This window comes from Urtica dioica, chromosome 6 (assembly GCF_054948205.1).
Source record: "Urtica dioica subsp. dioica isolate 48M chromosome 6, U.dioica_male_clone48M_v1_H2, whole genome shotgun sequence".
NCBI classification, from domain to species: domain Eukaryota; kingdom Viridiplantae; phylum Streptophyta; class Magnoliopsida; order Rosales; family Urticaceae; genus Urtica; species Urtica dioica.
Genome location: NC_142761.1, coordinates 1,551,770 through 1,576,031, shown reverse-complemented (window position 1 = coordinate 1,576,031; position 24,262 = coordinate 1,551,770). Strand labels below are relative to the sequence as shown.

Genomic DNA, 24,262 nt, shown 5'->3' with positions numbered 1-24,262 from the left:
TAAAAAAATAGTTCACTAAATCCAAAATAAAATAATTAACTAAAGAATAAATTAAATTTATTTTTTTAGTTAATTAATTTATTCCGGGTTTGATGGACTATTTTTTCATAAAATGATTTTTTTTAGAATCTTAAAAAGAGTTAGGGGAATGACTAGTTGTAGCAAATTCTTGTTAGACAAGTGTGTTTAAGTATTTAAAAATATAAATACTTTAATTTGGCAGATAGATATCTTAGCACAAAAAAAATGACAAACGTGTACCGTCAAATTGAGTTTTTAGAAGTCCCACTATAAAAATGAAATAGGGATCTTTGTTGAACCGGGTCTTTGTTGTACCAGAAAACAAACCTTTATTGTTCTAGGCTTGACAAAGAAAAATGTTCCTTACAACTTTCCAAAGTCCTGCCCTAGGACATGAAACTATACCATTTTCAATGACATTAAGGCAAATCAACGGGTGTGTGAGATTTGAAGCCTGCTTCCTAGCATGACTTTTGGAAAATTTCAGAATTTTCCTAACCTCCCAAAGATATTTCAACTTGTCGGTTTTGAAGACTCAAAGCCCAAAATCTTCTACGATTCAAGTTGTCTAACAGTGTTTTAAATGCCAACGAAATTCGTCGAAATTCGTCATTTTAGTTAAACAGAGGGTATGAACTCGACATTTTTGAAAACCGAGGGTTAAACTCGACATTTCACTAAAACACAGGGTATAAATGTGTTAATTTCCCTAAATTAAATTGGGGAAAAGAACTGCAAATGAGTTGATTTTGCGGTGGTATTGACACGTGGACATGCATGGACGAAAGCAAAGAATAAAAAGATGAGTTTTTTCGGGGGAAAGAATCAAGATGAGATATTTTTTAATGAATATAAAATGCCTCGTGTAAGAGATGCTCGACTTCAACGAGATTTTTTAGGGTGCAAGATTTCTTGCATACATTATGCTAGACTTGAGTGTCGGTTTTTCTCTTTCTATTGTATAATGTATATTAGTTTTTTCTATGGTGACACATATTTACAGAGAGAGTAAGAGTACACGAATAGATATGTCATCATTTTGATTAAAAAAAAAAGTTATACAAAATAATTCGAATATAGTTGCCATAAATCTTAAGTTTAAAAATATAGTTGGAGATTATAAAATATTGGATATTAGATTGGTGTAAAAACAATTATGTATCGAAGATTATAAAAAATAATTGCCATAAATCTTAAGTTTAAAAATTAAAAGATATATGTATCATGTGTATATATATTAACATATTCAACAACAATATTTCCGTTCGATTTTTCATTGTCATGTCGGTTTTCCATAAAAAAAAAATGACATTTGAAAAACGGCATTTCATTTGCAATTTTCCACATTGTTTTCGTTCGGTTTTTCGTCGGTGTGTCGAATTTTCGTAAATCAGGAGACTCAAAATTGCATCGAAAACGTCATTTCGAACTTTAGTTTAGAACCCAACGACGTGCAGTAGTTACCAACTTATTAGGTAAACGGAGTAGTTTCCAAAAACTGTAAACTTTAATAATTTCATACCACATTTGATATCTAAATTTTAATGATATATCCTATATTTAATTATTTCACCCATCTAATTAATTTAATCAAGCCCTAGACTATATGTTTATATTTATACGAACTAGATGACTTCACTTCACTAATTAAGCATTAGACAAATGAGTTTACATATATAAAAATGTAAATACTTAATTTACTTGGCAGCACCACTTTTTTTTAAAAAAAAAAATAAATAAATAAATAACTTGTGAGATTAAATTGAGTTTTCAGAAGTCCCACATTGATCACATACTTGAGCAATATCAGTTTTCAACTACTATGTATGGGAGGCCCGCATAAATAATTTATTTTTTGAGAAATTGCCCTATTTGTCACTCTTTTGATAACTTTTTCCCACATTCCACTAAAACCTTAATTTGTCCCAAAATGCCACCATGACAAGAGTAAAAAGTCAAGTTTTCCCTTCACTATCTATATTCTTTACAAATTGGCATCTATGTTTACTCAGCCATTTTCTCGTCCAGTACATCTAGGTCTCAGTCTCTCTCTCTCTCTCTCCTCATTCGTCCATCTCTTCTCTCTCTCTCTCTCTCTCTTTCAGTCCATCTCTTCTCTGTCTCTCTCTCTCTCTCCCCCATCTCGTCCAAGCTCTCTCGTCCAGATCTTCTCTCTCTCTCTCTCTCTCTCTCTCTCTCTCTCTCTCTCTCTCTCTCCCCTACTCTCCCCCATCTCGTCCAAACTGAGAAAACTCGTGAACACAGCTCAAAAAAGTCGTCGGAGGAGCTCAGTTATCGTCGGAGGAGCATTCCGAATGTCAACCCAGAAAAAGAGAAGTTGCAATCCACGAAATAAAACCCTAGGTTCGTTTTTTTTTCATTTTTCGGTTATAAAAAAGCTTTTCGTCTTGAAATAATGAAGTTTTTGTTGTTTAAAAGCATGGGTTTGTTATGGGTATGTTATGTGATTTTTGAAGATGACGTTCATTATTTGTTGACATATATGTCAACAATGTTGACATCAGATGTCAACATTGTTGACATCTAAAGTCAACATTGTTGACATCTAAAGTCAGTTGAACCTGGTCGGTATCACGAGAAAAGATCTTTCGGAATCGTGGTGCCGTACAACGTCAACTTCGCTAGTTTGATGCAAATCATTTACACGAACTTGCGTAAATCACCATCCACTCATACTGTTGGTGTTGCATACTCGATGGCTGGTGCAGTGCAGCCTGTTGAGATAACCAACGATGACACGCTCAAAGGTTTCTTATATTTGCGGAGAAGACGAGAAGATGACATGGAGAATTTTCAATTGATATTGGAAGTAAATGAAAAACAATCGGGTCCCGATTCAGCAGGGATTGGATCCACTCCCAACAGTCGTGGTAGTGGTTGGTATTGATACTCGGATGTCAACATTGTTGACATCTGAGTATCAAACATTGTTGACATATATATGTACACAATATCATAATAAAGTACATATATAATGAAACTGAGATTAAGTTAATGTTTTACATACCATAATCATTAAAGTACCATACTTTTTACAAAACACTAAGATTAAGTTAAAGTTTTACATACCATAATCATTAAAGTACCATAATTTTAACAAAAACTGATATTAAATAAATAAGAGTTTATGAATCAATTTAGCTCATTCATCCTTGTCGTTGTCCGATTGTGCCTCTCTTGCAATTTTGGAATGTGTTTTCCAACACATGAGTCGTCACCGATTTCCAGCGTCGCAATTTTGGAATGTATTTTCCAACACATGATCTTTCCTTTTGAGTCGGACTTCCCGCCAACGTTCTTCACGTATTTGATAATCTTCGAAGAACGGTTGATTTTTGGTAGTTGCGGAAACTGGCCAAAGCAGCAGTTGCTAAACAATGACCTCCCTTCTTCGTTCATATCCGCAGCTTCCTCGAATTTCTCGAGGGATCCAAAGAAACTGAAATTTATGGTCAACAATGTTCCCTTCGGGAACAAATTTCGACCAACCCTGAAAATAAAGATTAACAAATAAGGAAATGAAATGAGAATCAAGAAAAAAAAAACAATAAATTGTTGACATCTATGTCAACAATGTTGACATCAGATGTCAACATTGTAGACATATGTGTCTACAATGTTGACATCCGATGTCAACAATACAATGTTGACATCAGACATAGATGTCAACATTGAAGACATATGTGTCTACAATGTTGACATTAGACATAGATGTCAACATTGAAGACATCTGATGTCAACATTGTTGACATATATGTCAACAAATAATGAACGTCATCTTCAAAAATCACATAACATACCCATAACAAACTCATGCTTTTAAACAACAAAAACTTCATTATTTCAAGACGAAAAGCTTTTTTATAACCGGAAAATGAAAAAAAAACGAACCTAGGGTTTTATTTCGTGGATTGCAACTTCTCTTTTTTTGGGCTGGCATTCGGAATGCTCCTCCGACGATAACTGAGCTCCTCCGACGACTTTTTTGAGCTGTGTTCACGAGTTTTCTCAGTTTGGACGAGATGGGGGAGAGTGAGGGAGAGAGAGAGAGAAGATCTGGACGAGAGAGCTTGGACGAGATGGGGGAGAGAGAGAGACAGAGAAGAGATGGATTGGAAGAGAGAGAGAGAGAGAGAGAAAGAGAGAGAGAGAGAGAAGAGATGGCCGAATGAGAAGAGAGAGAGAGAGAGACTGAGACCTAGATGTACTGGACGAGAAAATGGCTGAGTAACCATAAATGCCAATTTGTAAAGAAAATAAATAGTGAAGGGCAAACTTGACTTTTTACTCTTGTCATGGTGGCATTTTGGGACAAATTAAGGTTTTAGTGGAATGTGGGAAAAAGTTATCAAAAGAGTGGCAAATAGGGCAATTTCTCTTATTTTTTCTTCTTCTATTTTACCTTATGCGGTATTTGAGTGATATCGCGTAGGAGAATTACAATCCTCTTTCGTATTGCTCGGGAAATCCCCACTCTTCTCAATTTTCAAACTTTAGTTTGTTCATATTATTTCAAAGTCATACACATTTTATATCGTTGTAGTTATTTTTTTTCTTTCTATTTTCTTATCATCACACACAATTTAAATACTTTTCTAATCTATACTATTATAAATTTATGAGAAAATATTATTCATATATTTTAGTCAATTGATGCCTTAGTATCTTACATTTTAATGCACTTTCAAGTCAAATACACAATTATGAGAATTTTTTATTTATCATTAAATTAGTCCTTGTATTCTATTAATATTAACAAATTTATCATTCGAAGAAGAATTTACTTGAAGTTTTGCATCAACCTCATACCATCCGCCATCTTTAACAAAATTGGTATCTGAAAGGTCAAACCTATGCGCACCATCTTTCAAATAGCAGATCAGTCAATAAAACACCCACGCGGCATAATCGAGGATATTATTGTCAAGGTCGGTAAGTTCACTTTTTCCGCGGACTTTTACATCCTTGACTTGGAAGAACACTGAGACATACCATTATCTTGGGAATGCCATACTTAGCTACCAGAGGCGCCCTCATTGACGTGTGAATGGGCAAGTTGAAGTTCCACATGAAGTGTGAAGAGAAGGCCTTTAGGGTATAGAAAGCCCGAAAACACAAAAAGGTGATTGAACCACTTCAACCAGGCGAAAGCCATACCACCTGAACCGCAGACAACTCTGTTAAAAAAACCGAGGCATGTGCCACCGATAACAACAGAGGAAAGACGCTCGTTCATTGTACGTGACCGCACGAAGGGTTGGTTACACAAAACTCATGACAGGCTCCATCACCACTTGGGCGAAATTGCGCACGAAATTCATCTCCAAATTCTTCCACTTCAAGAAGATGCATAGGAGGCGCAATGAGATTCATTCGTTCTCACAGATCGAGAGAGAGTCGCTCTATGAGGCATGGGTCCGCTTTAAAGAGCTTAAGTGAAAGAGGCTCAACCACGACATCCAAAGGTGAATGACGGTGAAAATCTTCTACGACAGCCTCTCTCCATCATTGCACACCCCCATCAACACCGTTACATGAGTGTCATGCTTCTAAAAGACCAAGGCGCTTGCGACTCAAGTCTCCAATCTCACCAAGATCATTACTGGGCAGCAATCATCGGCCACGTCGTCCATGCCCCTATCGAACAAGCTATGTGTTTGGTGTAGCGGAGCCCATCTTAGCGTGCATACACGGAAAACTACATGGGGGCAAGGAATAACCACCCGAACAATATGCCCATTCAAGTGATTCCACAAGCTTATCCTCGACCAACTATACAAACAACTGCATCAAATGTAAGAGCCAAGGCCGAACCTCGAGGATATCGTGGTGCAAATAGGAACCAACACCAACAAGTTTATGATCAAGACGGTGGCTACACTCCAAAGTCAATCGGCTCAAATTCAAAGCCTTGAAATGCAAATGAGACAACCCGTAAACACCATCAACACTCGACCCTAAGGCACGTTTTCAAGCACCACCTAAGTGAGCTTGAAGGAGCAATGCAATGTAATATGACACCAAAATATTGCGTTAGTTGAGAGCCAGAAGATAGTCAAGGAAGAAACGGCTAAATCGACCAATGAAGCTCCCTCCCAAACCTCTTACACCGGCCAACAAATACACGTCTCAGCTCCTATTTCCAAAAAAGCTCACAATAACATTTTCCGAAGATTGTACAACACTTCTACAACAAGAGCTCCCGCTAAAGTTGAAAGACCCAAATCGATGTACGATATCTTGCACTATAGAAAAAGTCAACATCGACAATGCATTATGTGACCTAGAGACGAGTATAAACTGCATACCATCTCTATCAACTAATAACAAAATTTAAGTTATGGCTAATATGCAATTCTCACGTTTCGACCATATAACTATGTTTGATTTTTACCTACATTCATTTCATAATTCATAGGAGCAGTATATATATTGTATAAAAATTAAGAATTTAGGATTACTTTTGTTAAGTGGATTTCCATATATGTTAGTGTCATTTAAAAAAAAAAAAAAAAAGAAAAAAAAAAAAAAAGAGCCAAAGTAACAAATATGAAAACGACAAGTCGTCAATCTTTTGCTCTACGCTCTCTATACCTTTCCCGCCAAATAGAGCAATCCCCGCCTTCGTTTGGCGACAAAAGGAAGAAGAAAAAAAAAAACGGAGAAGCCAAGCCAAAGCTTCCCAAACGACGCCGTAATGTCCACCGCCGGGACGGAGCAGCCGCAGCTAACGTGCGCCGCTATCGTGCGCCTAGCACAAACGTGCGCATCCCTCCCTCCGTACATCCTCTCTCCCGATTCTCACCCGGTCCTTCTCTCTAACCTCGCTTCTCTCTCATCTTCTTCTTCAGTCTCCGAATACGCACAGTCTCTTCTCTCTCTCATCGCTCTCTCTCCTCAGACCCCTTCTCTCCCTTCCCTCCTCTCCTCTCTCCTTATCTCCTACATCGACCTCTTCGCTTCCGATCGAATCGCTCACGACTCGAACTCTCTCAAAACCCTAGAATTCTTCGCGACGCTTCTCGATCACGTCAACGCCGATACCGTACCTCGGATCGTCGATTCGATTCTGGAGTATCTCCCTCGGATTTCGAACTCCGACGACGCTCAGATCGTCGACCTCGTTCCGAGGTGCCTGAATTTGGCGCGAAACTCGGCGGGTTTCGACGGAGGCGGATTCGTCGACCGGATTCTCGAGTGCGATTGGTCGAAAGGATTGCTGGTGAAGATGGTCTCGATCGCCGGGGAATTTCCGTTTCTCGACAAGGTTAGGGTTCGTGAGTTTGTAGCGAAGGTGTTCGACGGAATGTCGACGGTGGATTTGCAGGATTTGCCTTCTCTCGTGTACCAGTTGTTGGTCTTGGCGTCGAAGGGGCTCGGGAAGAAGGAGGTCGTCGAAGGGCTAGCCGTGTTCTTCGGGTCGAAACCGGAGAAGAAATCGAGCTCGATGGCGAGGCAAGTCGAAGGAACTGTTCTGTTGCACGTTAATTTCGCCGTGAAGCAGGATCCGAGTCTCGGGCAAGAGGTCATCGGGCTCGTGAGGTCGGATCTGCGAGCTTTCAACCATTTCACCATCGCTATTTTGCTGTCGGTCGCGAGGGTTCGCAGGTTCAGGGAGAGCTCGATCGAGACTCTGAAGATGTCTTTGGTCACGGCCTATCGCGATTACAAGTTTGCCAAGTATGTGTTGATGATACCTTTGTTGCTTGGTTTCTAAGTTACAGTAGATATTGTGATTTCTAATTTGTGTCGTAGAGATTGCAAGTGGCTCTCTGATGACTTGAAGGCAGAGCATATACAAAATGTCCAAGTAGTCGAAAAAGCTATGCTACGATCTGTAATTTCCCAAACCCTTTCATTTCCCAAACAAATGTACTGATATCTTTCAACTTATCGCAGTATGTATATGATTTGGTTGAAATTTAGGTTAATGAGAGCAACTATGGTAGACAACACATTGTCCCAAGCATTGTGCAATTTGCTTTTGCACTCTTGGAGTCGGTGGATGAAGGAAACTGTAAAGAGCTCTGCAACACCGATGCTCTCTTGGGCTTGGAAGGTCTCGCCTTTCAAATGGTGAAGACCCTCTTCGAGGGACATGATATGGCAAGAAACGAGGTTGGTGCTTTTTGGTTATATTGTAAACTCTGCTTCAATTTAGTGTTTGTTCAAAATTATAATTTACGCACTAATGGATTGTTGAAACTCTAGATTATTGAGCAATGTAAATTACGGATCCTTTCCTTGAAGCCGGAGCAGAGCATGGCAATTATAAGGTGACTGATATGTGCTTGATTAGTTAGGATTTTTAATTAGGAAGTTAGGGTTTTGAATCGTGCTATTAGTATTTTAAATGATGCATCTTTATAATTACGAATTCAGAGTAGTCAAATTAAGTATTAGGGATTTATTATGTAACTAGGTTTTGGGGCCGGTCCATTATGTTGTAAACCTCAGTCTATTTAAGAGACCTTAAGTTAATGAGAATATATTAGGTTCCGGTGGAGTTTTGCATTTGCAAGTATTCTTGTTTCCAGAAATTAAAGCACAATGGCTCCCATTACGAGATCTAAATCTTGAGCCGTATCAGGAACTTCCATAGATTTGCTGTAAATGCTCTATCTTCACTTTCGATAAACAAAAATTTCTATCTTCACTTGGAATTGCGCTCTAACATAACTTGGATTTGCAGATTACTTGGTTACCTGGTTCACGCTTACCCGTATGCCATACAAGAGCATGTTCCCCGTCTCAAGGAATTGTTAGATTACTTCACTTTCATGGATGGAAAGGTTGCTTCGGGAATGGTAACTGCCCTACTGCCTCTCACCAAATTCAGCCGCGATCTTCAGGTAATGTCACCATTTAATCAATTGCAGGATTCATCAGAGAGATTGTCAAAACATTGACCGATGACCCGTGAACTTAGAAATGAACTCGTCTGGTGACAAGATTTGAATATCTTGTACAAGTCCTTATATTTTGTACAAGTCCTTATATTTTGTAAATGAATTTTAATATTAACATATGACAATCAATGATCCATATTAAGGGGTCTAAAGTGGATTCTGACGTGGCAACGACTAGTAATTGATTAGTTGCTTTTGCTTAGTATATCAGTTAGTTAATTCTTGGTATATAAACTGCAATCGAGCTTTGTAATGAGTTGAGTTCAGAGTTAACACAAAATTCCTTCTTTTTCCTCTTCTCTCACAATCTCTGATCTCCAAAGCCTAATAACCCAGGATTATGCCATTCTGGTAATGCGTAAGGCCATGTTCAGGCAAGAAGGAGCAGTTCGTCTTGCAGCGACCGATGCCATTATCAACCTCATATTGGAGGAAAAGCAATCAAAGAAAGATGGACCTTTTTCTTTCGAAGATTCTTCTAGCCAAGCTGGGTGTAGCCAACAGACCGAGAGAGCTTGTACTGTGCGGAGTCTCTTTCAAGAGCTGAGTGGTTTGCTACAGAGGTGTCTCTATCAGCAGGTATTAATTTTTTGTTTTTTTGTGGCGCTTAAGTGTTTCTTTTATTTTAAATGAATTCTGAAATTACAGCCAAGGGTAATATTCATAGGCAAAAGTAAAGGAAGCTTTGTATAAAGGACTAATGAAGCTTGTCTTGGTGGACCAATCAGCGGGAAGTGCTGTCTTCGATCTTTTGTTGCCTCACTTTCTTCAGTTTTATAGAGAGGTAATTTAATAGATTAGATCAAATATGATAAAAATAATATCTAGTCGTACTACTTAACAATAAATTTGTAAATCTAGTAGGATGGGGATATCGAGCTTGGAATTTCAAGCTGTGTCAAGTCAGAAAATGGCAAAGCTTACATTGAAGAGCCACTAGATTGCCTACTCCATTGCATTTCCTGGATTATGCTTCTCCAGCATAATGGTAAAACTGATGGTGTCTTGGATTCTTCCTGGGCATGCTTTGGTTTCTCATTGACACAGGAAAATGAGGTACTACGTTCCGTCATAAAATAATAATTAATTTTTCACGTGTGTTTTCTTCTTTCTGTTACTTGAGAAGGAAATGAACTGAAATTCCAGTGTATGTCATAAAACTTTATATCAACTTGCTTGCTTTCAGGCAGGAAGAAATTTGTCTTCTGAAACATTCTCCAGTGCACTCCAAAAGATTCGGAAGTCTCTTAGAAACAAGAAACTGGCAGGTTTGTCTGAAGTCATTTGGTTAAATAATTATCTCTAATTTTTTTAATTTTTTTTTGGTAAAAACTAAAGATATACCGGAACTGTACAAATAGCATGAAATATCGATAGCAGCTGATTAAATAAACAGAAAATTAGGAAAATAACAAACTTAAATGTTTGACATTGCTAAATAGCCAACGTTTGGTAAATCTTAGGTAAATAACCACTTTCAGACGTAAATCTTAAGTAAATAGCCAACGTTTGTTATATGAAAGTAGCTATTTACCTAAGATTTACGTCTGAAAGTGGCTACTTACCTAAAATTTACCAAACGTTGGCTATTTAGCAATGTCAAACGTTTAAGTTGGCTATTTTCCTAATTGACCCTTTAATAAAAGAACGGCGATGGAGAAAGTTGGGATGCTATCTGTTAGTTATGTATTATATTTTCTTCTTTCTTGTATAAAGTCTCATTTTAATGTTTATACGACTTGTGGTTTTTTCAATTGATGAATTAGGCATCTTGAGTCAAGCACAACAAAGTCAAGATGGAGGCTCGGCATCGCTGGATACCGATAAACGCAAATCCTGTGCATTAGTTTTATATGGAATCATCGAAGTAGTACTCAATGCTATTGCGAGTGAACTGGAAAAAGCAACAGATACTAGTAAACCGGATCTTGAAAAGGAGCTTGTTGAGTTTGTGGAGCTTCACGAGTCTCTTGAAAAAGATGCAAACTTGGCAAGACCTGGGACTGGGACAAGAAGAGCGAACACACACGAAAACTTGGAGCCCGGTCACTCAAAAGTGACGACTCAAGGACAAAATTCTTACTTATCAACCTCAAGTATCTTCCAGATCATGCAAATGATTCCAAAACTATATAATTCCGAAGGCTCCGATAAGATTGGAACTTCTCAAAACCATTCCCAACAATCGCCGTCCAAGAAATCAAAAGGTTCTGTGATTATATCTTTCACTTTGGGAGTCTGTCTTCGGCATCTAAGACTATACCCTGATTTCGGGCAAAGTGATCCTGTAAGAACTTTGATATATGGGGATATCAAGATTCTCGGACCCGCATTGATGAGATTAATAAATTTTCTCAAACTACGGGAAAAGCACGAGGCAGGTCAAACAAAAAGAGAGGCGAGGGGTAAGAAAGAAGTTGAAGAACAGAGAGAATATCTTCATCTAGCATTGATTTGCTTAAAGGAATTGGTAAAGAATTGCCTGAAAAATTCAGATCCAACTGATTTGCTCGAAGATATGTTGTCTGTTTCTGCTCTTCCGGATTTTGTTCCGGATGATGAATATGAAAAGGCCTCTAGGATTACCGACCAACCTACACGAAGAAAAGAATTGTTCATTTTGAAAACGTTGAAGCCCTTATTCTTCGAGCTTCTTGAGCTTTCCTCGCCTAACGAGGTTGAGGTAATTACATTATGATTGATTATCATATATCGTTGTGTTTTTCCGCAATGTAGTTGACTGACCATCCTTTCGAAACTCCGTCGTTTTTTCCAGGTTATTTGCAGTATGATTCTAATCGTGGGGGAAAATTTGCCGAGTGATCTGAGGAGCTCTCACGGAGCTTGGTCTATTCGCGTATGCAAAGAGAAGAAGATAACGAACTCCAAGGTAGCGAAAAGCATTGCAACACTCGCTATCTCTCTTAGCTCTCCTCCGGACGATTTGACCATATCTCAAGACATAGCCAAAGAGCTACTTCAAGTTATGGGGTCAGAGATACACGAAGCCGTGAAAGTCTCTGAAGTGTATCCCTTCTTAAATCACTCGACGCGCAACGCAATATGTTCTTGTCTCCTACAATTAATCGAGACATCTATACTCGACGTGGACTGGGCCGTAAAGAAGCTCAAGTCTTTGTGTTCTACGACCCACAAAAGCACTCAGGCTCAACCCGATGGAGAGCACATTTCTGGGCAAGTGTTTGAGGAAAATCTCTACTCAAGAGTAGAATCAGTCGCCAAAGTACTAGCTTCCTTCGCTTTAATGGGCCTCAAAGGTACAAGTACCACATTAGTTTCCATATCCTACGTTACATTCTAAATATAAAAATTCATCGATTTGGTTCGAGGAAATGACCTCCAGGATCTACATTTTAAAACTTATTTTCTTTGTTGCATACATTTTTATTTGACCTTTTCTATTTATAGCTTCATTCATTTAACTTTTTGTGTGCTTACATCTTCTTTTAAAATAATGGCAAAATCGTCTAAAAATAAAAAAATAAAGACATATTTGTGTTTGTGAAAATTAAAAATAGAGACATATTACTTCATGCAGAGTCTCAAGCCGAAAGTTTTATCCGATTGGTGACAAGGTTTTACAAGCACTTGGCTCAGATATCGAAGCTTAGAATCGCTCCAAAGGGTTTCAAACAGGTTTTGCCATCGCTCAGGTTTCAAAAGCTAGTAGAGATCACTTGCAGACAACTAACGTCGCCTTTGTATGACTTCGTAGCGAATATGCAAAACGTACGAACTTCAATTCTCGAAAATAAAAAAAAAAGGCTTTGATAGAGCACATTTTTTTTGTTTGATGAAAATCATGTTTGAACTTGCAGAGCCAGCAAGAGAATTCGAGCGGGAAAGGAATGATGAACAAGATCAAGAGAGAGAACAAGTGCATTCCGGACTTGATATTCCAGATAGAAGACTACGAGAAGTTTCTGATCCAGCTCAGCAAGGCGACCAAAGTCAACCTCTTGCGATACGCAAAGCGCAGCACCGCCCGGGACTTCAAGATATCGGACTCCAAGGACCAGAGCGCTGCGCCGGCGGTGCAGGATAAAGTTTCCAACGCCGGCGCAGCAGAGAACAACGAGGCGCAGCGAGATTCAGAGGACAACGAAGAAGCCGAGAAGGTTTTATCCCCCGAATCGGGTTGCGGCGTAATGGCTGCCGAGGACTCAGAGTCCGACGAAGGAGATGATCTTCCAAACGGGAAGAGGATGAGGATCGACAGAGTTGTGAGGGACTCCGACGAGGAGGCTTAGAAAAAAGTCAACGGTCAAAGGATTAGTCTTTCATATGATCTTCCCAAAGGTCTTAATAATCATCAAAGCTTTTCAGGTTACGTGATTATCCTTTTGGTGTTTGAATTCTAGGGGTATTGATTGTTGCTTCTCTCATGCATATTTTTTTTAAGATTTAAAAGGTAACAGAGTACAAAAAAACTGGAGAGTCCAGGGAGTTCAAGAAAATTATTAGTTTACTGGTGGTAACTGAAATATATATTAGTCTCTCAAGTTTACTATTGTAAGGAAATTGTAAGTTTAAGTTGTTTTTAAAGCGAATTGTAAATCAATTGGCAATCAAAATGAAAGAAAGTTTCACTCAGACGGCTTTAAATCAAAATGTAATTATTTTATTTTAGAAAATTATTTATTTATTTTAGAAAATAAATAATATTATTACAATGCTAAGTTTCTCACGATCGGTGTACTATTATGGGCTATGGCTATTATTAAGATTTTCGTTTTACTCACAATTTCATACATTTATATATAATACTCACATTCATATAATTTTGAGTTAAAAATATAAATAAAAATAGACATAAAAAGTACAATTTTTAAAAATTCATGAACATATGCCCATGTGTAACCTCACAATCCACTATTTACCGGCCAATATACAAACCATAACTAAATTTTGGTTTAGAGTTTAGACATTTGATTTGATTATCGATTTTAAATATTGAAAATTGAAATTTAGGTAAAAGAGAGCTCATGGGTTTTTTTTTCACTGTTTGTAAATTTGACCTTATATTGAATTTTGTTTGGGTTAGTGACCTTTCAGCTAAATAATTTACAAGGTTAACCTTCTCATTTAATGAAACAAATCAGAAACCTATAATGCCCTTTATTTAAAAAAAAAAAAAAAGAAAAAAAGAAAAAAAAAAGAAATCAGATGTCTTTAAAAAATAAAAATAAATAAAAAATAAAAAACGAATTTAATCTTAAAAAATCATAAATTATTCATTCATTAGCATTTTATCATCTCTAATGGAGATTATTCATTAATAACACTCTTTTTTCATTAGCCATTTCCTCCTTTTTAATGGAGATTAATCTCTTATCATCTTCTTCAACTTCAAAATTCTTGAGAAAGAAATCAAAGAAGACTTATGTTACTAAGTAAGTAGTTAGGAGTTTAGATTGATAAAAAAAATGCAATACATGTGTGATTTGGTATTATTTTTACTGAAATTTTCGCATAAAGACGAAGAGGTCAACTGTTCTATAAAATTTACAGCCGACTCAGTTGTATCTGGTCGACTCGGTCGATCTCATATTAATAGTACTCGTATTATAATCAAACTTAATTAATTGTAACTTATTTTAATCACAATAAGATATGATAATTAAAATATAAAATATAGCATGAACGACTAATTTAATCGGATTATAGTCGGTTAGTTGACATACATAGTCTTTCTGGTCTAATTAGTCGTCAATTGACATCTAGACGAGAGTCGTCCTAGTTGTCTAGTTCAATGACAACTAATTGCTTATTATTGCAAAAAATCATTTAATTCTTGAGCCCAAAAAAAATTAAAAAAAAAATTATAATTTGTTTTTCCATCAAAAGTTACTAGTTACTCACTCTCAACAGTCTCACTTTTGTTTCCATTCCATTTGCAGTACAATAAATCGAAAGAATTATTATTTTCGCATGTAAAATAATTTTATTTATTTATTTATTTAGACTTTAGTTTAGAGTGTGGCTCATCGTGAAGCGAATCAAAACCCAAAAAACAAAAAAATGAGCGAAGAAGCGAAGCGAAATGTGCAGGGGAATATGACGGTGAAGACCAACCCCGACGATCGGAAGCCCTCCGCCGCCGCCGCCAACTCCGGTGCCGCCGCCGGAAAGCGCGTCGTCATCAAGAGCGCCGACATGTTCTCCGACATGCAGAAGGAGGCCGTCGATATCGCCATCGCCGTAAAACCTCTTAATTTAGCAATACGATTCTGTTTTTTTTTCATTTCTAGGGTTTCGCTGTTCGATTGATCTCGTGATTCTCTTTTCTAGGCGTTTGAGAAGCACAGCGTTGAGAAGGATGTCGCTGAGAGTATAAAGAAGGACTTCGACAAGAAATACGGTCCCACTTGGCATTGTATCGTCGGTCGAAACTTTGGTAATTTTTTCTTCTATTTATTTATTTAGTTATTTTTTGGTTCGGACATGGATTGAGTGAGTGAATGAGTGATCAGATTGGTTAGTTAGAAATCAGCAGATCTAAGCTTGTATTTCCGATGGATTTGAGATTTGGGTCTCCCTCTCTTTCTGTTTTCATATGGTTGCCTTGGGCTTGATTCAATGGTATGTACAATGTGCAGATTAATTTCCTCTAATAAAAATGAAAAAGGAAAAAAAAAAAAAATACTGCTAATGTATGCTATTTAGAATTAGAACACAGGTTTACCACATTATGAGATTGAATTGATTGTTGGTTGTAATAGGAAAGGTGTTAACTTGTTTGTTAACAGTATGGGTTATCATGTTTGTTTCTCAATTTAGGAGACTCTTCTCATGTTTTTTTTCTTCTTCTAATCATAAAAATCACTATTATCTTCTAAAATGTCCAATACATGATCTTTTGAGAAAATAATTCTGATGATAATGTTGTAAAAGTTGAATTGATACTGGAATCAAAGTTAAAGCCTTAGTCATACCATATTCATCAGTCTCACTCGCTTGGTGTTCCGACTATTTGATCATTATCAATTATCTTTAATGCTTTAGTGTAATGGTCATACAAGAAACGGTTTTTTTTTTCTCCTTCCTTTTTTCTTATATTTTTATTCTATTTCTTCATGTTTGGGCTGAATAAGGAATCCATATTGTTCTAGCTCATCTGCAGTTTAGGTTTTATAAACCCTACACATTTGACAAGCTCATCTTTTTCCATATATTTTTCGGTTCATAGTTTTCATTAATACCCATAAATAGTAACTCTACCACCGAGAGCATGACATTTTTTTTTTTCATTTCAACTAAGCACCACAAATTTGCTCGGGTATGATAATACACCTAACTAGAGTTTTCTGTCTTCTTTTACAAGTATCATCTTTTTCAGCTTCATTTCCAAAAATGATAAAAGTCTGCGCTATCTTGCATTTCGTATGTAAAAAAAAAAAAATATGGTTTTACAATAGTGAAGTAGCTTTGAAGACCGTCAAAACTTTTTTGCGCAGGTTCATATGTAACCCACGAGACGAATCATTTTGTGTACTTCTACTTGGATCAGAAAGCGGTGTTGCTGTTCAAATCTGGGTAATGTGTTGCGATCTCGAGACCCGAGACAGAGGAGCCGAGCGAGGACAACAACGAAGACGCTGGTGTGATTATTATGGTAACTATTATAAATTTGTACGTATATTTTTTTTTTGCCAGTGTATGCGACACTATGTTTGCCGAAAAAAAAAAAATTCTCGTTCTTACCTTGTATATCTAATATCTACTTCCTTTGGCTATGGACTTCTCTTTGAGCTTCACTCTTCCAGTTCTATTGGTTAAAATAGTAATAATAAGAGATACTTAGGGGGTTAAATGTGAAATACTTAGAAGTTAGCTAGCCTATAAATAAGAGTGAGCAAGAAAATTCTCGTTTAGGAGTGAACGATAGCTCTCGAAAGTCCGATATCAACTAGTGTCATCCGTTTCGCTCATATTTCGAGTGATCGAATATTAATTCATATCACTTGGGCCTTTCTCTTGTGTGTGTGCGTGTGTAAATATAAGTTTGTTTCGATCACATTTACCTGTGAATATTATGTCACCATGATTTTATACTGAATGAAACCATTCACAGCAAGAGACAACTGCTTTAAATAAAAAAGGGTCATTTACTTCTGGTAATGACACATTTTTCTTAAATCTTATCCAAGAAGTCCCTTTCTCTTTTATTAATTAGTGTTGTTAAAAGGTTTCTCTGGGATTAGAACTCAGCTGGCAAGTGAAGCCGTACACGTCTTTCTACTATTTCTTTGTTGCATATATTATCTGACTTTAATAAATATCTTTGGTGAAAAGTATTCTCTCCTCTACATGAGTTTTCTTGGAAATATTAGATGGTATTTGGCAATCAAGAAACAATAGGAATTTTGTTTCCCTCTTTTTGACAAAGAGACCTGGTTTTGAAATTATCACAAAAGAAAAATACAAGGAACGTTGATGCTCTTCGTTTATTGTTATTATTATTATTTTATTTTTTTTAAGGAAAAAAAAAACATCCGATCGTTCTCTCTATGTGGTCCTTTTTCAATTATTTATTATCATTATTAGTAGTTGTATAGACTATAGAGCTCTAGCTTTTGCTTTGATTTAACTTGTTGACAACTAAAAAAAAAATGGATATGAAAAGTCGCGATTCCATGGTCCTGATTCCTTCTCCTCGTGATATTGTGCTTTGAAATCAATACTCGTATCACAATTCACAACAAAAGGGAAGGAGAATAAATAAATAAGAAAGAAAAAAAAAAGAATAAAGGAGTTACACACAGTAATTGTGCTTTTTTCTAGGATGTCCCCATTTATTAACACACTTGACCTCTCTTACATAATCACTAAAAAAATAAACCCCTTATCCCTTTTTTTTAAATGTAATTATTTTCTCTCTAACTCTCTTTATTGAAGCATTGACACATTCAACGCACACACACATACACAGCCGTATCTAAAGCAGAGTTTTTTTTTCTTTTTATCAATGCTCAAAGAGGCAGTTCTAGATGTGTTAATGCCTTGCTTTGCCTGAGTTTCTCTCTTACACTTGTTTTGTCAGAGATTTAAGCTACTGAATCGGTGTAGAGTTACTAAAAACTATTCCTACAATCTTACTACTAAAACAGTAAAACCCATCAATTTTTTTTTTTTTTTTTTTTTTTTTTTTTACACCAAAGCCTGAAGTCTGCTCTCTCTCTCTCTCTCTTTTCAAGTGTCTTAGTTTGTCGTTTTGCTCATACCCACATATGGACAAAGTAGCTAAAGCTATAGAGAAATCAGCAGAGCTAATAGGTTTCATAGTACACCACCAAATTAATGGGTTGGTGGTGTCAAATTAAATTTTGGAGGAGAAAATGTAAAAGAGAAAGGAAAGTGTTAAAACGGTGGTTAAGGATCAAATCCATTCACTACATACGGCAGTAATTTTTAATTTGCATGTTTGTACGTACTTCCCATTTTAAATAAATTAAAAAAAAATCGAAAATGGGAAAAGTACAACAAGAAATACAAAGTTTGAATGGCCATGAAAATTGAAAACCCACCCCAAGGAAAGTGATAAACCGAAGAGAAATCTTTGCATTTTGACATCAAATATATGTATATACTCCACTGTGGCAACTAATATATATAATTATCAATCGTCTATTACCTATTGGGGACCATATGACATTGTTCCCTACGTACTAATTCTTCATTATGTTCCATGAAAGAACGAAAAAAATAAAAAAAAAATAAAAAAAAATCTTCATTATGCTCTCCACTATGGTGCACTGTTTCCCTCGGTGCGCAATCTAGATATTCCCTCCAATACCACCTCTAAAGTACGCATATAAACATCCAATTATTTTCATTCATTATTTATTGATTTACTTTCCGTAGTCATTTTGCTCCCAATAACCTAACAACATGGCCGTGTATACATTTATGTCCCGAAATACCAATACCACCCTTCAACCGTTTCACAAAACCACACTTATACGTCTTTCGGTAAACGCTTAAAGAAAAGAAAAAAAAAATTATGGCAAGCTATAGATTACATCACATTGTTCTTCAAATTTTCATCAACATGAGAGAGAGAGAGAGAGAGAGGTGGGCAAAAAACGACAATGAGGACATCATAGTCATTACAAAACCATCTAAAGGGCAAAACCGTCAAAATATTTCAAATTTAAAAAAAAAAAAAAAAAAAAAACATTTTCCAGTTCCAACTTCCTTGCTAGTAGTAGTAACTGGTGGTAACATTTTTTTTTTTTCCTTTTTCCCTCAATCTTCATCATCATCATAATCGTCACAAGGCTCGGTTTCTTGTGCCTTTCCGGTTCCGAGAAGAAGAAGAAGAAGACGAAGAGGGTTTCATAGCAGCCATTAATGAACAGTTCTTTATGTGATTGCTTTTACTCTCCTCTTCGTCCATGAAAATCTGTCTGCATCTACACTCTACGCTGCAAAAAGCCCTATCTCCCCTATACATACATAACCAAAAAAAAATAAAATAAACCATTCATTAAAAAAAAAATGAAACAACAGAGAAAATCACGACATGGGTTATTTTAATTTTATTTAAAAAAAAAAAAAATTACCTGTACATGTATATGTCTTTTCCGGGCAAGAGCTTTTGGCTGCAAAGAAAGCAGTGATCGAGAAAAGAAGTGGTATGACTTTGACTATGGAAATACGAGCACGAAGAAGGCTTGTTGTTGATGATCATGTTTGTTTTGTTCACGATAATATTGCTTTTACTATTATTAGTGACTTTTTTGGACGAAGAAGAAGAAGAAGAAGAAGAAGAAGAGGCAACCCTAATTACACCACTCTTTTCGCCTTCCAATACTATGCTCAGTCCCACCATAGTCTCATTCTCCGATGGCTTTGCTCTTTTTCTCTTCGGTCGTTTTGTATGAAAAAATATAAATTAGAGGATGAGCAAGGTGTTCTTTATAGAGAGAGAGAGAGAGAGAGAGAGATTGTACGGTAGGGTTTTTGGTGGGTCCCACAACAAAAGCTATCTCTCTATAGAGAAGCATTAACAAGGACGATTAGAGTGGCAAAACGATTTGACTCCTTTCTCTACTTTAATGCCACGTATCTTTTTTTTTTTTTTTTAGTTTTCATTTCATTTTCCTCTTTTTTTTTTTCTTTTTTTTTTTTACCCTTTTTTGTCCTTTTGTGTTTAAGCTTGTAATTAGGTTTTTCTCTTGCATTGCATGGGATGTGTGAGCTTAAAATGCGTTTTTGGACAATCTAAACACATGACATGAATGTACACAAGGATTGCATTTTTTTGGTCATATATTATTTGCTTGAACCGGGATTACTATTTTCTTAGGTTTAATAAAAATAATAACCCTTTTGTGTACAATAAATACTCGCCCAAAACTGTGGGAAGAGAAACCAAAAAGAATACTTGTGGAATTTTATAGGCAGTATTTATTTTAGTACGCACTGGAAAATGCCAGCCCACGGAATGGAAATAATATTTGCCTCTTCATGTTTCGGAAATTATGCTCTACTATAACTTAGCTACAAGTTAAAAAATCTAATATGATTTCGGTTCAAATTTCGTCCTTCTAATAACGTCAAGAAATGGTCGATGTCTGACGTGGACAGCAATAAAACTTATGATATATTTGGGAATTTTTTGTTCGATACTCAACATTTGGAAATATTCATTTCCCTTCATATTTTCTTTGAAACAAAATTTCCTAATAGCCTAGCATTCGTCTTCTAACTCGCTCGTATTTGGATTGTCTATTGTCATGAAAAAGTCAAGGGGAATATAAATACGTGTGGTGATATATGATATACATGACTGTTTTAAGTTTGGCACTCGAAACTACTAGAGGATGCAAGTTTTGGAAAATAACAAAAGATATATAAAATGAGACTATAGCCTCCAAAAGAGTACTATAAAGTTTTGGAGTACCAACATGATGTGAATTATTATAGTGTGATAGAAACTTAGCCAATATACTTCTCCCCAACATTATGAAAAAAGTTTCAAATAAAAAAAATAATGGAACGAGACTATTTTTTTTTTTTTGTCCATTATTGTATTTTCATGGCATTTTCAAGTGTACCTTCAAAAACAAATTAACCACACACAATCAAAGGTCCCATTTTGAAAAGAATCATTTCTCTCCACATTCATTTTGGACACACATAGGGTAATCCTTATCATCTTTACCTATCCTCTTTTATCTTATTAATCTCTTTCCCTACTTCTATATAGTACTATACTTTTTTTTTATTTCTAAGCTTCACGATAGCCAAACACAAAGCTGAGACCATGAACGGTCATTTGCTTATTGGATATGAACATTGTGCCTATAAGAAGTGCCTACCTATAGTAAAGCAACACATTAGCTTGTTGATTAAGGTTTTGACTATAACTAATGAGGTAGGTGCAAAGAAGATAACTCCCTTATCCCAACTAATTAACCTTGCTTTATTTCTCATACTTCTCAATGATTCAATTTTATCCTCTCATCAACCTTTTAATGGGGAAGAAATTAAATGGCCATAAATTTTTAGCTAAGCATACACGCAAATGTAATTAACGTGGTTAAATCCTTTTTTTTTATAAAACTATGCTTTCCGGTAAGTAAATTCGCATACATAGATTCCTTTGCTTGGTCGGAAGAAAAAATAAAATGAGAAAAAAAACGAAAAACAAGAGTGAGAAAGTAAGATATTTTTTTTAACTTTTACTTTTATTGTTATTCGAACCGATGATCTCATCCGAGATGAAGTCCATGTTAACTTTTGAAAGGTGAATGAATGAATCTCTCATTTTTCTTTAAGATAAAAACAAATTATAATCTCTACATCTAATTTCTATGTTATGTCTAGGATCCTATTGCTTCTAGCACATATAAAGAAAATAAATTATAAAGAATGATGTCTATGCTGAAAAATTTAACATTAAACACAACATTTTATTTATTTATTTATTAACATGTACAAATTTAGAAGGTCGGAATGTTTCGTTTTGGTCGAGACTCGAGGCTCACTTAATGCAATAAAGGTAACCAAAGTGTAAAAAAAGAAATGAGGGAGGTCAGACTTTTGAGTGTTTGCGACTTAGCTTATTACGTGTTCAAGTGCACTTTTTAATGGAATTTAGCGTTGACAAATTGTTGTTTTCTAATTAGATTTGATCTTGGATCACAATAATATAAGATGAAATGATCAATTTAATTTAGATATCCTTATTGATTATCAAAGGGGTTTGGTTGAGTCAGACTCTTGATCGTGATATCTGAAATCTCTGTGATACATCTAGTTTGATTTGTCTGTATATCGAAATACTTGCTTATTATAGATCTAGAATGTATTTAAGATGTCTCTACCTTGACCTTTCGAAATGCGAATTTTGCTTGAGACAAGCTTATCGATTTTGCTTTCGTTAACATTGATCATAGATGTGCATTTATTTTGTCATGGGATTGAGAGAGTTATAGATCTTAAAACAAGCTCTTCAAAAGCATTATGAAAAATAAAATGAAATAAAAACACCAAGCAGATCCGCATATATAAAATTGTATAATAGGTTATGAAAAGAGATGTAATTATAACCATCATTTTACATGAGTTAAAAACTTGTAATTGAACATATGTTTTAAGGAGGAGTAATTATCTCCCATCATTTTACATGGGTTAAAAACTTATAATTGAACATATGTTTTAAGGAGGAGTACTTTTCATCAACATACATGACAATGACAAGACTAAAATTTCACAAAGAAATATATTATTTGAAATGTACACGTCGGATAATATTTTGTAGATGTTCGCGACAAAATTTATGTGTTAATTGATCATCATGGTGATTTGTTGAAAAGTAAAGTGATTCAATAAAAACTCGTTCACAAGAAGATAAGTATGAGAAGGAAAGGAATGAATGTTGTATCGAAATCGACACGTGTCATTCGTGTGAGGACTTTGGTTGGTCATAGAGACTCGTAGAGTTATAAAGAGAAAGACAAGAAAGACCGTACGAGATTCTTTTATTTTATAATTCAATTTAATTATTACACAAATCAGGACTCGCCAGGTGGTAAATCAACACCTCTCTCTCTCTCTTTGAGTTTAATGGTAATCCCGATTTTGTTGCTTACATTTATTTAATTAGTTGATGATAACCACTCACATTATTAATGAAGCTCGGGTTCTATTAAATGAGACTTCGTGATGACATGTCATAACTAATATATTTGTTTGAATTTACGAAGCGGTACAAAAAAGTATAAATATCAATGTATTTATGTATACCGCTTTGGAGGTGGAATAGGGTGCTCATTTATACGTTTTATGTAAATAACTATGTTTTGTCGTTTATTCAAAATCTAATTTGTCCAAAGATAGACAAGACAGATGTGATGGCCTCCTTACTTGGTTTTTGTGGGCCCATATATATAAATCTCTTTGCGCCTATATTTTCGTAATCTTATAACAATTGTTTGGCATTGTGTAATCCGAAAAATAAGATTTTTTATATTCTGTCTCATATTTTGCCGGGAATGACACTCTCGGAGTCATAAAAAATGATATCGAAAAATTCTAAAATTATTTTTTGCGGTATGGAAAATTTTATAGTACCATATTTCGTGGTTTCGGAATTCTCAATTTTTTTTTACTTTAATTACAAATACAATTTAAAAAAAAATTCCCTTATTTACAATTTTTTTTTTAAAAATTGAAATTAAAAAATTATACTAAATTATGCTAAACGGGACTCCCGTATCCGTTCCATTTCCCGGATGGTTTTGAGACAAAAGTTTTGGTACCACATTTCATAATATGATTTTTTTTTCTTATTTTCCACATAGTACAAATAATACAGAAAATTAGGTCCCGCTGTATATCATATGGCCAGCTTTAATTATAGCTGAGTTCATAAATTTATTTAAAAATACATATAATTCTATTTTTTGAGATAATATATAACCAAATGTGATAATTATCATAGTACCTCGTTTGATCTAGTGATAATTCTACACCACTTTCAAAGTGGAGGTCATTAGTTCAATCATCACTGGCAAAAAAATGTGATATTTATCTATATAAATTTGTATATATAATTGAATTTTATATATATAATCGAAGTTGTTATATGATAGTGTGATATTTCGAGCTGAGTTATTGTGTTTGAATATGCCCTCTTTTTTTGTTACGATTCTTTTTATAGTTTATTATTTGCGTGGTTCATAGATTGACCAGACTCACAATCTTGTTTAAAGTTTAATTGGGAATATTGTGAATTTAGACATGTGTTGACTTTAATCGCGAAGTTTCGTAACTCCGAA

The 24,262-nt window shown here is 35.5% G+C and overlaps 3 protein-coding genes across 3 annotated transcripts; 2 read left to right on the top strand and 1 right to left on the bottom strand.

Moving 5' to 3' along the window:
• The first annotated feature begins 6,678 nt into the window (after positions 1 to 6,678).
• Positions 6,679 to 13,818, top strand: LOC149392763 (fanconi anemia group I-like protein). Its single transcript, XM_089617453.1, has 13 exons — positions 6,679 to 7,722; positions 7,798 to 7,879; positions 7,969 to 8,160; positions 8,254 to 8,318; positions 8,735 to 8,894; positions 9,288 to 9,530; positions 9,619 to 9,735; positions 9,816 to 10,007; positions 10,138 to 10,219; positions 10,718 to 11,634; positions 11,728 to 12,229; positions 12,511 to 12,701; positions 12,791 to 13,818. Exons 1-13 carry the CDS (start codon positions 6,740 to 6,742, stop codon positions 13,220 to 13,222), a joined length of 4,158 nt encoding a protein of 1,385 aa, XP_089473579.1. The 5' UTR covers positions 6,679 to 6,739; the 3' UTR covers positions 13,223 to 13,818.
• A 1,110-nt stretch (positions 13,819 to 14,928) lies between these two features.
• On the top strand, positions 14,929 to 16,729 carry LOC149392762 (Dynein light chain type 1 family protein). Its single transcript, XM_089616497.1, has 3 exons — positions 14,929 to 15,173; positions 15,264 to 15,369; positions 16,430 to 16,729. The coding sequence occupies exons 1-3, from the start codon at positions 14,994 to 14,996 to the stop codon at positions 16,510 to 16,512; spliced, it is 369 nt and encodes a 122-aa protein (XP_089472623.1). The 5' UTR covers positions 14,929 to 14,993; the 3' UTR covers positions 16,513 to 16,729.
• Positions 16,730 to 18,507: 1,778 nt separating this feature from the next.
• Positions 18,508 to 19,883, bottom strand: LOC149392761 (DUF581 family protein, putative (DUF581)). The gene is made up of 2 exons (XM_089616481.1): positions 19,538 to 19,883; positions 18,508 to 19,420 (listed from the first exon to the last, which is right to left on the bottom strand). Exons 1-2 carry the CDS (start codon positions 19,804 to 19,806, stop codon positions 19,246 to 19,248), a joined length of 444 nt encoding a protein of 147 aa, XP_089472607.1. The 5' UTR covers positions 19,807 to 19,883; the 3' UTR covers positions 18,508 to 19,245.
• Positions 19,884 to 24,262: the final 4,379 nt, after the last annotated feature.